General features: G+C 55.3%; 1 protein-coding gene across 3 annotated transcripts in view; it reads right to left on the reverse strand.

Annotated features, from left to right (window-relative positions):
* The window catches only part of FAAH (fatty acid amide hydrolase), a 22,255-nt gene continuing 5,425 nt past the window's right edge, over positions 1 to 16,830 (reverse strand). For 2 of the 3 annotated variants that reach the window (XM_001916136.5, XM_070260028.1), the window contains 14 exons: positions 14,949 to 15,062; positions 12,759 to 12,893; positions 12,406 to 12,539; positions 12,118 to 12,324; positions 11,841 to 11,881; positions 11,507 to 11,631; positions 9,631 to 9,756; positions 8,996 to 9,093; positions 7,796 to 7,895; positions 7,460 to 7,500; positions 6,655 to 6,694; positions 6,066 to 6,174; positions 5,383 to 5,528; positions 1 to 5,130 (listed from right to left, as the gene is read on the reverse strand). In XM_001916136.5, coding sequence (XP_001916171.2) covers positions 5,002 to 5,130; positions 5,383 to 5,528; positions 6,066 to 6,174; positions 6,655 to 6,694; positions 7,460 to 7,500; positions 7,796 to 7,895; positions 8,996 to 9,093; positions 9,631 to 9,756; positions 11,507 to 11,631; positions 11,841 to 11,881; positions 12,118 to 12,324; positions 12,406 to 12,539; positions 12,759 to 12,893; positions 14,949 to 15,062 — 1,545 coding nt within the window. In that variant the 3' untranslated portion in view covers positions 1 to 5,001. Of the gene's footprint in view, positions 5,131 to 5,382; positions 5,621 to 6,065; positions 6,175 to 6,654; positions 6,695 to 7,459; positions 7,501 to 7,795; positions 7,896 to 8,995; positions 9,094 to 9,630; positions 9,757 to 11,506; positions 11,632 to 11,840; positions 11,882 to 12,117; positions 12,325 to 12,405; positions 12,540 to 12,758; positions 12,894 to 14,948; positions 15,063 to 16,830 lie in introns of all 3 variants that reach the window. The other variant, XR_011436363.1, reaches the window with a different exon arrangement.

Here is a 16,830-nt window from a genome sequence, read left to right on the forward strand (position 1 = left end):
TGAAGCAGTGTTTCTGTTTTATTGCACTTTTAACAAGTGTTTTTGTATAACTAGGCATTTGATGTCTGCTTGCTAGCAGAGTGAAAGCTCCATTTAGCCAGAGACGCTCTCTGATTGGTTACCCTGAGCATACTGTGGGAGGAATTCAATGTATTTATTGGAGCGAGGAGGGAGGGAGGAGTAGGCAGACGGGGGAAGTGGATGAGGACTTGCAGACCAGCAGAAAGCTACAGGTTGAATATAAACTGCAATATATTTGACCTAACGGGCACTAATTAAGATCATGGCAGTAGATGAGATAAATGTTAAGAGAAAAAGGCAGGGACTGACTGGGAGATTTCCTGTTGGGGACAAGAGAAGTGATCAGGAGGGCCAAAATGGGTTCACTGGTAACAAGTCGCCCATTCCTCCCTTCCACAAGCCTTCGCTGGGTACTCACCGAGTACCAGGCACCACACTGGACATACAAGGGAAAACTCCACACAGCCCTGCCTCCAAGTGACCTCACCTGCCTAAGGCACCCAGGTTCGCCACTCCCAATCTATGTATGGAAAACTTGGGAGGGTCCAGCCAGGGCTAGTTGGGAGGCTCAGGACTTGATTTCAAGGGTCCTGAGTACAGTAGATCAGATTGCTCTGGCAGGTGGTCTGGAGTGACACATGCCAGGGCTCCTTCCTTGGCCCTGATCTGATCAATATGTATATCAATATATTTATTGGTGACTCGGATGAAGTTGGAAAGTTCTAGCGCTCAGACTTGTGGATGGACAAGCTGGGAGAAGGAGGCGAAAGAGTTGGCAAGAGAGCCAGGATCCCAAAGGCTCTCAATAGGCTGGAGCCCTGGGATGACCCTAAAAGATGTCTAACAGGGACAAATGGCATGTTCTCTGGCTGTGTCCTAAACCCTAATATCACAACCCCGTGGAGAGGAAGGGAGGGTGGACAGAGACATGACAGACACTCCCTGTAAACAGACACCAGCAGAGGAGCAGTGCATGGACATTGCTTCTGTCCCCAGTGTTTGTGGTCACCTGGCACAGAACCTGACACTCAGAGGGTGTTTAGTGCACGTTCTTAGGATGATTGTGCAAACAAGGAAAGTACACTAAGTTTAGAGTCGGGCATGTGGCTTCAAATCTTCAGCCTTGGACAAATCAGCAACCTCCTCTGAACTTCAGTTTCCCCATCTATAAAATGGAGGCAACAACGCCCATTGTTTCTGAGACGATGGATTATCATCTCCACAGCCTAGGAGAAGCTGGATTCTATTAAGTCACAGTCCCTGCTTTTGAGCATGAACAGACGCACAAAGAAGCCCTTTCAACACAGCCTGAGAGTTGTAAGAGGACGACAACCCTTGCCTTGGATAGGTGGGAGGTGTTTAGGTGAAGACATGAGAAAGAGCATTCCAAGAAAAGCAAGCATAGTCAGCAGACAGCATGGTGGTGGGAGGTGTGCACAATGTCTAGAGCACTGCCTGAGGGCCACGTGCCCACAATGTGGGCACTTAGGAAGGGGAAGAGACCAGAGTGGTTAGCAGCATGGTCAGGTCAAGCATGGCCTTGTAGGTTATATCCAGAGTCTGAACTGAGCACAGTGATACTAAGGGTTTTAGGCGTGATCAGCTTTGCACTTAGAAAGGTCATCCAACACCCATATGAAGCACAATTGGAGAGCAGTCCGGAGGCAGGGGAGGCTGGGCAAGAAGCTGTGGCAGTGGACACGGGGAGCGGGGTATAGGCTGAGAACAGTCACATGACTTAGAGGGTCTTGAGGCCACTGGACTGGTGGTGGGAAGAGGTGGTTGGCTTATGCTATCACTCCTCTGTGCCTCAGCACCATGGGACACCAAGAAGAGCTGGCTGCACAGGCTATAACGTTGAGTGACCAAGGTTTCTATTCTAATTCCCTTGCTTCTAGCTGCTAGACCTTGGGCAAGGTATATAACATTTTTGTACAAATGGGGACAAAAATGCCTACAACAGGGTTAACAGGAGAATGACATAATAACTATAAAGTGCCAGAAGGTAGATGGCTCACAGTAAGTACTTGATAGATATCATTCAGAATACCCTTCCCCTTTTTTCTGATCAAAAGTCACCTTAGCACTCCAAGTATGAAATGATTAGGGTCTTCACTAACACACCTGTCTGCCTCCTTGCCTCCTTTCACTCAACAAACATCCTCCAGAACGAAAGCTCCAGGAAGACAAGAACCTTGTCTGCCTCCTTCATCACTGCAGCTCCAGCACCAGCACGGAGCCTGGTCCCTAGCAGATGCTCACTAATGTTTGCGGAATTAACTGAGTGTCTCACAGGCACCACTCCACATGCCAAGAATACAGTGATGAGCAAGGCAAATCACAGCTCTCAGGAAGCTTGTTTGAGCAGAGGAGACCAAAAAAAACCCGTATGATTCCAGATAGTGATAATGCTACAGAGTACAAAGGGTGACATGTTAGAAAGTGTCAGGGAAGCTGCTTTACAAGTGATCAGGGAAGGGGACACTGGAGCCGAGTGTTCCAAGCAGCGGGGACAGCTTGAAACAATCAAGAAACCACAAGGTGTTCATATGGCTGGAGCACAATGCATGAAAGGAAGAGACACCCAAGATGAGGCCGGAGAACTGGGCAACGGCCATGTCCCACGAGGACACAAGGAGGAGACTGGCTTTTATCCTCAGCAGGATGGGAAGCCATTGGAAGGTCTTAAGGAGAGAAGTGACTCAATCTGATCTATACTTTGTATGGAGAATGGATTGGGGGACAGGCGAGGATGGAAGCAGGGAACCCAGCTGGGTTTTTGCAGTGTCCAGATAAGAGGCAGCGGCTTGAACTAGAGCACAACGGTGGAAGTGAACGCAGTGGATACTTACTTGCTGCAGTGACCACCTCCCCTGCTCCTCAGCAGCATCTGACCCCCTCGTCCACCCTCGCCCCCAGCCCTGACCACCTGGAGAGTAGATGTGTTTGTGTCAGTGTCCACCACCCACAAGCCCAGGAAGCTCTCAAGGATGGGAGTCAGGCCTGGTCGAGCTCCAGCACCGCTCAGCACAGGGCTGGGTTGGCCATGCTGGAGCTCCAAGGGTGAATCAATGACCCAGTGAAGGAATGAAAGAGAGGCACCCCCACTCTGCAGCCTCATGTCTCAAAGCACAAGAACATCAGTAACCAAAGAGAGAAATGGGGCAGTAGAGGGAGGAAGGTGAGGCAGATGGCAGGCAGTTCTATAAAAGGGCACAGCAGTTACGAGGAATCACAGCAAGGTGCAGCAACCACCTGGTCATCCCAATCTGGGTGTCCATGTGGGTTGGGCCCTCTAGTCAGCCCTGAGGTGTGGGGCCTTGTGTCTGCCCTAAGACTGGCCCCACCAAGACAGGGATGCCATTGGCAGAGAACGCAGGTGCCACTGGGCATGCAACCATAAAGAAAGCCCCTCCGGAGTAGGAAAATCAGGATGCAGGAGGCCTGGGGAAGGCAACTTGCCCTGATAAGAATTTGAAGTAGGCCAGGTAGAAGCTGGGGACCTACCCTGCCTGAGCACTCAGGCTCAGAAACATTTCCAGCAAGCAGGGGTGTCAGGGCTGGGGCCAGGACAAGCAAGGGAGCTCTTCTAGCAGGGCCAAGAAGCCCCCAGGGTCTGTCACAGACCAGCCACCCTTCCACCCGCCAGGCAACACAGTCCAGTAAGAGGCGAGCTGGCAGACTGGGCAGAGGTGACACTGAGGTGAGACAGCTCACTCCCATCCCAACTGTCAATTCCCAGACCACCTCCCTCTCCACCTCGGCCACAGCTGTAGCGCAGGCCTCAGGCCCGCTTCCCCAGATTGGGATCATGCAGCAGCCTATCCCTGTCCAGGCTCTGCCCTTCCAGTCTACTCTCCTTGCTGCACCTGTGTGATCCTTCAAGAGCTGCCCTTTGCCCTTAAGACAGGATTCAAGTTCCTGAACTGGGCCCCCAAGTCCACCTTGATCTGGCTCCCACCTATATCTCTGCTGCTTCTCCTGTGCCCATTTCCTCCATCTACCAAATTCATCTTGGTCTTTCAGTGTACTGTCCCTCCTCCCTGAGATGTCCTCGTCCCCTAGCTCAGTCACTGGGAACCTTGCAGATTCAACACAGGTCCTCCTCCTTCCCAGAACAATCCAGTCCTTGGTCGGGGCTGTCAGGGCTCTCTAGCAGATCTCTTTGTCCCGTGCTTGCCTCCCAGGCCTGTGGGTTCCTCTCACCAATGGCACCAGCTCAGGGCCAGTACGCCAGACTCCCTGCTGCGCTGCGCTGGCCACTGAGGACAAAGATGTAGCAACAGGGTCCCTGCTGTCAAGGAGAGCCAGTGTGCTACGGGAGGCAGACCCACCCACAGATGCCCACCACACAGGAGAGACTGGGAGGAAACAGCCCACCTACTCCAGGGCTCAGAGGAGGGAGGGGAGGCCTTCTGGAGAAAGAGGGATCTGAGCTGGGCTGAAAAGAATTTAATGGTAGAGGAGCAGAAAGGGCATCCTCGGCTGAGGGAAGGAGGCAAGGAAGGAAGAGGGCAATGTCTAGCAAAGCAGGGCTTCGTCTACTGTGGGGAGTGCCGCGGCTGCACTCTGAGAAGCCTGTGTCCGCTCAGCAGGTGATGGAAACCAGGGGAGCTTTTGGAGGAGACTGACATACTAGAATCGGGCTCTAGAAGGTCAAGTCTCCAACCCCCAGTACCCTAAAATGATGGCTAGAAAGGACACAGACCAGGAACCTTTCTTGATTGTTAGTGGGTCTTTGCCCATGTCATACCCACTAGCTGCCACATGGGAGGTCAGGGCAGAGAGAGGGGACCAGAGGGGGAAGCAAGGTCCAGACTCAAGGGGTCTGCACTTCCTGTAGGGGACGGGGAGAGGGGGACGTGGAAAGCTCTGCCCTAGGCTGAACATCTCCTCGCAGGGTGGCAGCTGTGCCCTGACTAGGCCGGGTACAGATCGAGTGGGTCTCAGGTCCTCCGGAGCCAGGCAGGCAGGCAGAAGTCAGGCTGGCCGTTTTGCAGGGGTCATCAGTCTCTCCACCTCCCGCATGAACCGCAGACACAACTCTTCCTGCCAGGGTAGAGCCACACACTGCACGGCCACAGGCAGCCCCACACTCTTCTTCATGGCCTGCAGGGGACACAGGCATCAGGATGGGAGGGAGCGAGGCAGGACCCCACCCCAGGCCCAGGCAGCACCCCAGCCGGAAAGGAGGGCAGCACAGTGGGCCAAGCACAGTCGTTAGGGGTCTTGGTTAAGAAAGACAGGCAAGGACTACACACGCTTACACTGCTTCCTCCACGGCAGCTAGAGTTGGGGCGCAGGTGTAAGTACAGGGGAAGGGGGTACCCACAGGGGCCTGGCCAGGACCCATGGCCTCACCTTCTGCAGCACCTTGTCCCAGATGTCCCCAAAGTAGCCCCTGTAGTGTTCCATCTGGGCCTCGTCCTCGGCGGTCACCGTGGTGACGGGCACCACCCCCGCTGGGAAGTTCAGGCAGTTGTAGAGCAGAGTATAGCTGACAGCCCCTGAGACACAGCACAGGTGGCTGGAGCTGGCGGTGACCTTCAGTGCCAACTGTCCTCTCTATGCCTCAGTCTTCCACCTGCGAAATGGCAGCCTGCCTCCACAGACAGGGAGAGGTTCTCTCCCAGGATGGAGTCTTAAGTGAGTGACAAAGCCCAGGAATGCAATTCAGGGCAGGTGGAGAGCCCGCTGATGCGTCCCTGTGCCTGTGCCTGTGCCCAGGCAGCTTCCCCCACCAGGGACACTGCTCCTATTTTCTCACCTGGACTTCAAACACCACCTCCCCAAACCACAGACTCCAACTTGAATAGTGCTGAGGACAGGGAGCTCATTCCCTCCGAGGGCATACTACATGATTTCTATCTCTCCAGTCAGCCAGACTGCGAGCCCCCCAAGGGCAGGGTCCTCCCCCAGGGGTGCGTCCCTCCCCCAAGGCTCTTTTTCTACTTCCCAGCTGCCCTGCAGGGCACAAGGCTGAACTCAGGGAAGAGAAGAGACAAGTGGGCGTGTCAGGGGTGTGGCGAGGCAGCAGGCCTCACCTGTGGCCCTCCCTGGGGCATTCAAGTCCATAGCAGGGCCCAGCATGGGTGTAAGCAGCACATCCAGGTCCAGTGCTCTCCACTGTGCAATCACGGAGTTGCGGTACACCTGGGGAAGACACCAGCACACCAGGTGGAGCACTCAGATCCAGCCCATCACATGCACTCTCAATACAGGGACTGTGGCGGGGGTGGCTCTGGCCCCAGCATCTGCCCCAGGATCTGAACTGAGCCACAGTGGAATGCAGTTACTTGGGACATGCAGGCCTGGCTGCTTTCAGGGGGCATCAATTGCTGTACCTCCCACATGAACCATGAACATCATTCGTCCTGCGAGGGCAGCACCAGAGGTGTGAAGAGGCATCCAGGACAGGACCCCCAGGATGACCCAGCCCCCAAGGACAGGCACCCAGGCACGTGAGGCTCAGAGAGCAAGGCCCAAGCAGACCAGGCCAGGGAGTGGAAGGCGGAATGACAGGCTGCTCCAGAAGATCAGCAGGACCAGTGGCCCAAGAGACCCCACCGACAGGTGGCCTGTCCAATTCCACCCTGACCCTGCCCTACCCTAGTCTAGGGGCTCTGGCCTCACCTCAATCTCGTGTTGCAGTTCCCAGAGCTTTCCAGCCGACCTGGGCAGAGGGAGTGAAGTCACAGCTATGATGGTCTCAGCCGTGAGGATGAGCAACATCAGACCCCTACGTGTAACACCTCCCAGATCGCATTCCTCCATGGACCCTTCTCAACTCTATGGGAGCTCTGAGGGAAGTCGTGCAGGCCAGAAGTTCAAACCCCTAAGTTCATGTCCCATTGAGTCCCCAGGAGGGACTTAGGCTGTGTCACTTAGTGACTCCACAGCAGAGCCAGGACCAGACCAACCTGATTCCTATCTACTCTTAGGACACAGGGAAGGCCAGAGCTGTCACAGATCCTAAATGGCAAGAGAAGGAGCAAGTTCACAAGATGTCAGGGTCTGAAAACGGAGTGTTCAGTCCCTGATTTTCCCGATCCAGCCACCGAGGGGCAGGTCGGACCCAGTGCAGCTCAGTTCAGTTCCAATCTCTAAGAGAAGCATCTCTCACGGTTCCCCAGCATCCCCCTCTCCCCTGCTCCACACCGACTCTCCCTGGTCCTTTCCACCCATGCCCTAGCTAGTACGTCTTCTCCTCTCCACCCTCTCCCATCCTGTTCTCTCCCTCAGGCCCTTGCTGCCCAGCCAGACCTGGACCTTGCTAAGACAACTTCAAGGTCCAACCTGAAGGCCGACGAGGTTGCCACTCTGCTTGGGCCACTGCCAGCCTCAGAAGCGACTTCCCTCATCTTTTCCTGTCAGAAACCACTTGGACCCAGGTCAGCAAAAAAAGGGGCGGGCGTCTGAGCATAGGAGATATTCTTACCGAGACTTCATGCTGCTGAGAAAGGCTGCCAACCTTGGGAGCTGCAGAAGGACACAGAGTCAGTGACTCAGCTTTGAGCCAAGTGCTAATAACAATCCTCTTCAGGACAAGCCACCCATGCCTCCTCCCTCTGTCCCTCCCCCCAGGTCCCAGGCAGGCACTCTTTCAGCATGGGAGCTGGCTGAAGATTGAGGGCAGCGGGGAGGAGAGGAGTCTGGGTGGGAGCTGGAGAGAGGAGGTCATGCCTGCCCAAACTGAGAGAGGCTAATGGGAGGGGGAAGAGCCCCGGAGGCCCCTCCCAGACCAGCCCACCCCTTCCACACCCTGTGCCCTCACCAGAGGCTTCAGCAGGAAGGCCAGCAGTCCTCTAAGCCATCTGGGCAGCTTCAGAATTGACACCAGGTCCCCCAAGCAGGGGTCCACGAAATCACCTTTGCTGGGAGACAAAGGGTCCAAGTCCAGGTACTCCCACCCCAGCATCCCTCCCGGCTTACCCCCACCCACTGTACCCCACATTCTCTACAGTGACCCATCCACCTCCCTGTTCATCAGACTCCAGTCACCACTGGTCTCCAATCCCTTCATCTGCCTCCTTTCAAACAAGTGACTTGTTCCTGCTGCTCTTGCTTTTGCTGCTCCCTGAAGATGGACTTGTTTCTGCCTGGTCTCCACCCCACACCCACCAGAGCTCCCCAAGGCAGGACTCCGTCTCTCCCTCCCCAGCAAACTCAGCTCAGAGCAATAAGGACTGAGGGCAACACCTCCCTGGCCCAAGCTGGATACCGAGAGCATCCCCTATCAGTGCTGACACCAGCCTGGAGGGACATGCGGTGCAGTCCAGAGTGGGCCGCCACAACACTTATCTTTGAAACTGTCTCCCGCTCTAGATCTCAGGGAAAGATCTCAGGTGGCCGACCCTGGGGCCTCATTCCCAGGGCCAGAGTGAGCGGTAGCCCCTTTGGAAGTCCAGGCACATGACCAGGAGGTACCTTCACAGGCCTGTCCTCTGCCCCTGTCACCTTTTAAGGACTGAAAACATCCAAGTGGAAGCAGCTTCTCTAAACCGGAGCTCTGCAAAGTCCCTTAAAGTAGGTCTGGTCCAACCCACCCACTTTACAGAAGTGAAAACTGAGGATCTGCTCAAAAGGCAAAGACGTGGCTCAAGTCAGAAAAGCCTGGAGTCACAGCAGGATGTCTAGACCCCTCCCCTCCTGCTAGATCCTGCCCTTGTCTCTCAGTCTTTCCCAGATAGGCAACTCCCTGCCCACCTCCTACCTCCCAACAAGCTCAGCTCAGGGCCAATCCACGGATGCTCACCCCAGCCTCCCCTCATGCAAGGTACCTCCAGGCTAAACCTGTAGTTGGAGAGGCTGCGAGGTGCCTGCCCAGGATGCTCAGAACTTCATGTTCAGCAGAGCCCTGGCCCTCATCTTCCCCTAGACTGCCCTGTCCTGAGGGTCATAGCACCCAGCTGCTCTCCCTGGGTCCACCCATGTCCTGATTCCACTGCAGACCCCGAAGCCCAGCATCACTCACAAATTCTGTAGGAAGCTACTGCCACCGTCACTGAACAGTCCACCAGTCGACAGGTTCTCCAGAGCGTGGGGGATGTTGCTCGGCAGGAAGGGAACCAGCTGCGGGGATTGAGGGGTGTAAGGCCCCCAGACCTATAAACTCTTGGTCCCACCATCCCCATGCTGCCCAGGCAGCCCTGAGGATGGACTGGACCAACTCTGCCTGCACAGAAGCCCTCACTGGAGCCACAAAGGCAGCCTTATCGGCCCATGAAAACTCCCAGTAAAATGCACACCATGAGAGAAGTCTGGAGCCACACATAAACTTGTCTCAGATAAGCAGACCAAAACCCACTGGCCCACCACCTCAGGGCCTGGGAACCTCCCGACACTGTGCACCACTGCTTGTGGTTGACGAGGCCCTCTCGATGCAGCGCTCACACATCCCCAGCGCCAGGCTGGGTTCACCATCAATCACTTACCCCAATACTCCCAATCAGCTCCCTAAATACTGGTCCCACAGCGACACAGTTCCCATCTCCAACCACAAAACAATCAGAGTGTGAGGATGCCAGGGAGGAGTGGCAGCCATGGGTAGCAGATAGGCTTCCCTGAACGAGGGGCCCTGCCAGGACTTCTGGGCTCCCACCACCATACCGTGTGGCCAGCAGCCTCAAGGCTCTGCTTGGTCTCCAGCAGGGCCCGCCTCATGGCCGGGGTGGGCATGGTGTAATTGTCAGTTTCATAATACCCCACACGCAGGGGCTGAGAGCTTGTGTAGACCTGGGGGAAGAACATGGGAGTCACGGTCAGGTCAGGGGAGTGCAGCCCAAGGCAGGGCTCCCAGAGATCAGAGAAGCTACTCAGCCCCAGAAACAGCTGTGAGGGCGCAGCCTAGATCCCCTGAAAACCAGCCCCTTCTGACCTGACCCTTTCATAAAACCCCTTCACGATGACTCCGCAGGTGGGCAGAGCAAGGAGGGGGATTTCAATTCGTCATAAGAGGAAACTGAGGCATCAGGTCTAGATAGGGAGATAGGCCCAGAGTGGGGCTGGGACTTGCCCAAGGCCACCCAATGCACAGTGACAACACTAGGTCCAGAACCCAGGCACCCTGTCTCTCAAGCCAAGGCTCTTCACTGCCTGTTCCAAGATATATGTCCTGGCTCCCACAATAAACTATTCCAAAGCTCAGGACAGGGAGCTCACCGCCTCCTCTCCTCCCTCTCAGGAAGGGCTTCATGAACCACTAGGTTCAGTTAGAACATCCTCCTCCGCTGGGGAGGGGGCACTCACCCCGCCCAGCCCAGATCTCCCGCCTGCCAAGGAACACTAAGGCCCACTCGCCTGTCCAGGGGCCCTCGGCCCTTCCAAGACAACTGGGCTGGGTAGGGACAAGAGGTCTGTAGAGGAGAGAGACCTGCCTGACTGCTGAGAGGTGGAGCTTACTCACACTGCCTACTGTCTACATTGCCATGACTTTCCCGTTCCACTGTCTGCATCCATCTAACTTGATGACTCCTGAATGCATTGTACATAAAGTATAAAGCACTTTACTGTCGATTCTTGAAAGACCCATCAACTCTTCAACAGAAGTATCAAGTGACAGTTTATAGCTCAACATTCGTTGAAACCCTCACCTCAAAATCCGCACCCTGCTGTGTCCACCGATCCCAAAGTATTACATCATGACCCTTACAAACCCCCAAGTTGAAAACCCAAAATCAAAATCTCAACCAACATCCCAACTTTGCCCCTCCCCCCGACCCCTCACCCCCGACCCTGGTGCTAAGGCTCTGTTGAGGCAGCACTCTCCCTCACCACAGAAAGTAATAAACTCAGTCTTGTCTGATCAGTAGTCTGTTTTGGTGACATTTTGGAAAGCCGGCATTCGACACTGCCCACAGATCCCAGCTTTCTCTGGGGGGAAGACAGCTCCTCTTTTAACTGTCCTTAACTCACTCAGCCTACATGCCGAGCATCCTACCGGAGGCTGGGGATAGCGACATGAATACAGTCATGCATCGCTTAAATAACAGGGACACAGTCTGAGAAATGCGTCGTTAGGCGATTTCATCGTGCAAACATCAACGAGCGTATTTACACAAACCTATACTACACACCTAGGCTATATGGTACACTGTCGTATATGCGGTCCAGACAGAAACATCGTTATGTGGCACATGACTGTACTGTAAGAAAGGCTCCTTTTTGCTGAGGGTCAAACACAGATGAGGGACAAGAGTTCTCCCTCAAGATGTTCTCGGGCTGGCAAGTGGTTTCTCAGACAGCGGCAGAGGCTGGGGCCAGAACGTGGGGCCTTTCCTCAGAAGAGGTTCCCCACCCGCCAGTTTCTGAGTTTCTGAATGCTGGCAAGGGTTCCCCCTGGTGGCCGTCTGCAGAGCAGCAGCTGATCCTGGTCTCAGGCCCCGGTGCAGGGGTTTTCCTCGAAGGGCTGCCCACACTGCCTGGGGGCTGCTCTCGGTGCTCAGAAGCACGAGGGATAACCGAATCCGCCCCTACCCATGCTCACCTCCTCTTTGAAGGGCAGGGGGGGCACGGTGGGGTCCAAGCGGAACATGTCTTCGCACAGCAGCGCTCGCAGGCACAGCGCCAGGCTCTCCACATCTCGGGCCATGGGGCCAACTGAGAGCTGTACTGTGGGGTGTGGAGGGGAGGGAAGAGAGATCACCCAGCCCCAGTGGGCTCTGGAGCTGGGCCCAAGCAAGGGCTGGGCCATGGCCCAGGAGTGTGAGCAGAGACAAGGAAGGAGGAACTCAGACCTAGAGCACCCCAAGGAGAGGCAGGGGCAGAATTGGATCAGGCAGACCCCCTCCTCCAGGCACTGAGGGAACAACAGATCTCACCTGCCACCTGTCCATAGACACAGCCCTTCAGGCCACTCTTGCTGAATAAGAAACACAAAATGTCGGCAACAGGAAACAGCCACCCGCAGCTCAACCCCACACCCATACGGCAGCTCCCAACTCACCCCACTTTGAAAACAAGGAACCAAGGCCAGTGGTACTGTGACAGTCCCTCCCAGCAAAACCCCAGTGAGGGAATCCCTGCCTGGAGCCCAAAGAGGTGGGATGCTAGGCCAAGCTCACACAGCCAGAGGCCCAGAAGCTCCCTCCACCTTACCTGAGGCGGTTCCCCGTGGGCTTGAGGCCACAGATGCCACAGAAGGCGGAGGGAAAACGGATGCTGCCCCCGATGTCGGTGCCTAAGCCCAGAGGGGAGCCTCCAGCCCCAATGAGGGCCCCCTCGCCCCCCGAGGAGCCACCTGGGCTCTTGGAGGACTTCCATGGATTGATGGTCTGGCCGAAGAGGGGGTTACTGCAGTCATAGCTGGAGGAAGCAGGAATGGGTCAGCCCATGTCACGCTGGCATGGGTGCCCCGGCCCCCGCCCTGCAGCCCTGAGACCCAACCTGAACATGGACTGGGGGATGTTGGTGTGCACGAAGGGCACAGCGCCCTGCAGCTTCAGCACCTGCACCACCACGCTGTCACACTCTGCTGGTACCCCCTCATTCAGGCTCAAGCCCAAGGTCGAGTCCTGGCCCTAGAAGGCAGGAGGGGCACCGAGAGGGACATGGCTGATGAGTCAGGGGCCTGTCAGCAGCCCCTCCCACCACCATCTCCCTGGCCACGGCAAGGCACATCATGGTCCCCTCTCAAGGCCTGTGGGCCTAATACTTCCTCTGAGGGCCCAGGGGACCCAGGACACAGGGCTGGCTGGCAGGGGTGGAGGGTGGGGGCCTGAGACGACGGCAGCACATACCTTGTAGCTGAAGCACTCCTTGAGGCTCACAGGAACACCATAGAGCAGGCCCTGCCTTGGGGCCTGGGACAGCTGAGTCTCACAGTCTGCCAGGTAGGTGGTCACACAGTTAGTCCCTTTGTTCACTTCCCAGGCCTGGGAGAGGGAGAAATGGACACAGGTAGAGTGAGGCTGGCCTTTTGGATTGTGGTAAAACATACATAACATTAACTAGGCCTTTTCCAGAATACCCAGGGAAAGGTAGCCAGCCACCAGAGCCAGGAGCACAGGGGATAACCGAGGGCCAGCACCGCGTCCAGCTCACTGGGGACATCTGGCCCCAGCCTCACCCTGGTTGTCTCTGGCCTCCAACCCAAGACGGAGAGAAAGTACTCCCAGGACCAGGACACAACAGTCAAAGGAGCAAGATCCTAGCCTCAGATGCCCCCCAAGGGATGAGCTGGGAGGAAGATAACCCTTGGCCACTGCCCCCTCCTCCTCCGAACCGCATCCCTGCCCAGTGAGGCAGAGGGGTACTAGACAGGAGCAGATCCCCATCTCAGGTCACTCTGGAAGGCGGCGCAGAGCAGGGCTAGCCCCAGGCTCCAGCCTCCCAGAGCCCAGCAGCGTCTCTGCCCCATGCCTGGCCTGCCTCTGCCCCAGCTAAACCTCCCCTCTCCCAGGAACTCTCTCTGATGCTCAAGCCACGTGGAGGAGGGACTGACTGATCCCAACTGCAGTAAGGGGTGGGAGCTTGACTAAAGGGAAGGATGCACTAACAGTGGCCATCTGCCGCGGGGTCTTTCCAGAGCCCTCAAATCACTCAACACGGCCCTACGAGAGGGAAAGGTCAGGGCAGAATGGGGTGCAGGCTTCGGTAAACATTCCTGTTCCTGTGAAACACCTGAGGAAAAGGGGTGTGGGCCCTACTGCCACACTCGGGCACACCAAATGTGCCCATGCAAGAAGGAAGGAGGCCAATCTCTAGCCAGAATGCTCTCTTCTGGATGATAAAAGAACGGTGGGAACTTTTTCAGGGAGTTGGGGCAGGAGCAACATGTCTGCTGAGACTGTCTGTCCTCTCAGCGCACTCCGCCCAGGGGCTTCCAGGCCTTACTCCACAGGCAGTCTCTCACCCTCTGCCAGCTGCCGTCACTCACACCACTGGCATACACACCCATCAGTCACCAGACACTCATGTCCACCTGCTTAGTGGTCACACTCACTATCACACACTCTCTTTCAAGAAATCATACAGAAGTCACACTCATAAAGCACAATTCTTTCTTTGCTTCATTTCCAACATTTCTTGAGCACTAACTATATGAAAGACCTAGTGTTCAGCACTGAGGTGCAAAGACAAACAAGACAATCTCTATCCACAAAAAGCCCACATTCAACATGGAACAAAGAAAGACAAGGCAAGCCCTGTGACGCGATGAGAAATGTGCCGTTAGAAAGTGAACACTGAAGAGGAAATCCTAACTTGGGCTGGGAGGGAAGGAGAGTCAGGGGAGGCTTCCTGGAGGAGGTGACTCCTCTCTGAGCCCTGACTCAGTGCCGGGAGCCTGCTGCACCAAGCAGGGCAGGAAGAGGGAGAAGAGCCTTCCAGGTAAAGGGAACCTCATGCAAGCCACTGCAGAGCATGGCAGGCCCCAGGTGCCCGGGAACTGCCAGCAGCTGAGCTGCTGAGGCCCCAAGTTCCAGAAGGCCTGAGCCAGGGAGGATGCTGGAGGTGGGGGAGCAGCAGAAGAGCAGAACCTGAAGAACTAGAGACCTGAGAGGGCATCTGGCCAGGAGGCTGGCACTTGGTCATGGAGGTAAATGGTGGTGGAGGACCAGGGGGGCTGAAGGGGGTGAGGAGAAGAGAGTGAACTAGTGAACTAGAGAGAGCTATAAGAAGAGAACAGACCAGACTTGGTGACCGACAGGGTGGGGGCGGGAGAGACAGAAGTCTGGGCTGAAAGCCAGGTTTCTAGCTAAGACAACATGCTCAGTGTCCCCACCACCACACACAGAGTCAGCCTCTCTTCCCTCTCACTCCCACCACACACACACACACACACACACAGTGCTGTCTCCTTCCCTTCCTGGCAGGCCCTGGCACTATGGTCCCACCATGGCCCTCAGCAGGACAAATCCAGGCCAGGTTTCCCCTACAGCCTGTGCAGAGAGGGAGGGAGGAGCCAGAGGATTACCAGCAGGCCTTACCTTTCCCACATAGGTAAAGAGCGCGGCTTCTGGGGACAGCTCCCCACCATGTAACTTCTGCACCAGCTGAGGCAGCGGCAGGGCCAGCAGTGCCTCTGAGTCCAGGTCGGGATTCTGGGGAGACACCTCAGGTCAGCCCTCCACTCCCCACACGCACTGTGTGCCAGCAGCAGACACCTGTGGCCCGAGGCCCAAAGTCCCCACACCCACCAAGCAGACGCTCACTGTCACATGCCAATCCATGACAGACAGGCCCGCCCCCTGCTCTGACACCAGAAATGTGGCCCGGCCTGGGTAGGCCCTTGCCACCTGTAAACCGTACAGATACATATCTTCGAGAAGCTTCCTGGAGGGGGTACCCAGGAGAAGCTACATCAAGCTGATTATTACATGGTTACAAACAAGGACCAACGATGGCTGCCTACTGTGTGCCAGGCACCATGGTGGTGCGCTCTGTTTTGATTAAATCTTACTACCATTCCCATTGCACGGATAAAGAAACTGAGGCTCAAAGAGGGAAGTGCGCTGCTTAGGACCATACAGATAAACTACAGTTCTCTGTCCACTCAGCACAGGCTGCCCGCTGGCTGTCCACCTGCACCTGACCACCCAACCCTGGCAGGGGAGGGGGAAAACAAGATCTCGTCCTGAGTGGTTGGGGCTGTGGCTGGAGGTCACACTCAAGAGAGAGGATTTTTCATTCATCCACAGGATTAGGTGTCTACTCCCTACCAGGTACCACAATAAGCTGGGGATACAGCCATGAACTGTATATAATAAGGCATGTAAAATCAGTGAACTGTATTATAAGGCGCATCCGTGCGCTGTGGAGCTTATAGAAGGAGCAAAGTTGGGGGTGAGCAGATAATTAATAAGTAAACAAATAAGAATTTTAATAGTAGGGGCCGGCCCAGTGGTGCAGCGGTTAAGTGCACATGTTCCGCTTTGGTGGCCCGAGGTAGGCAGTTGGGATCCCAGGTGCAGACCTACGCATCACTTATCAAGCCATGCTGTGGCAGGTGTCCCACATATAAAGTAGAAGAAGATAGGCATGGACGTTAGCTCAGGGCCAGTGCTCCTCAAGAAAAAAGAGCAGGATTGGTGGCAGATGTTAGCTCAGGGCCAATCTTCCTCAAAAAAAAAAAGAGAATGTTAATAGTTAGACATAGCTTTAAAAAAATAAAACCATGTACAATGAGTGGGCAGCGTGCAGGTAGAGGTTGATCAGGACAGAGCTCGCTGAAGGAGGAGGGACATCTGATCCGATGCTTGACTGCCAGGCCTCGAAGTCTCCCAGAGTCATCGCATTAACCCACTTGCTTCCTCCTCAAGGGTATTGGACTAATTAGTAAACACGGCTAGAGAGGACATCTGAGTCACAGCCACCTCTACCCTCCTCTGCTCTTGCCATAGTCCCTAGGGGCCTCCTTGTTGCCAAATCCAACAGATACTTGACTCTCTTTATTCTGCTCTGTGTCTCACTGAGGCGCTCAAAGGTGCTGAGGCCACACGGCAGCTCTCTTCAGTTTCCGCTTGGGCGTGGACATTCTATCCTCCTTGCGGTTCCTCCTGCCTCTCTGCTACTTCTGTCATCCACTTATTCAGTCAGTCAACAAACATGTTCTCAACCTCTATTATGTGCCAAGGACCTTGTGAGAGGCTATGAATTTAGAGGCAACCAAGACAGATGAGTCCTGCTCTCAGAGAACTTACATTCAAGAAAATAAACAAGTTTACCAACAATGGACAGATCGTGGTAAGTGTGAGAAAGCAAACAAGCAGAGCATTATGATGGAAATAGAGGGCTGACTAAGATGGAATGGGCAGGGTCTCTGAGGAGGCGACATTTCAGCTGTGATATGAAGAATGAGAAGGAGCCAGA

This window comes from Equus caballus, chromosome 2, assembly GCF_041296265.1.
Source record: "Equus caballus isolate H_3958 breed thoroughbred chromosome 2, TB-T2T, whole genome shotgun sequence".
Classification (NCBI taxonomy): domain Eukaryota; kingdom Metazoa; phylum Chordata; class Mammalia; order Perissodactyla; family Equidae; genus Equus; species Equus caballus.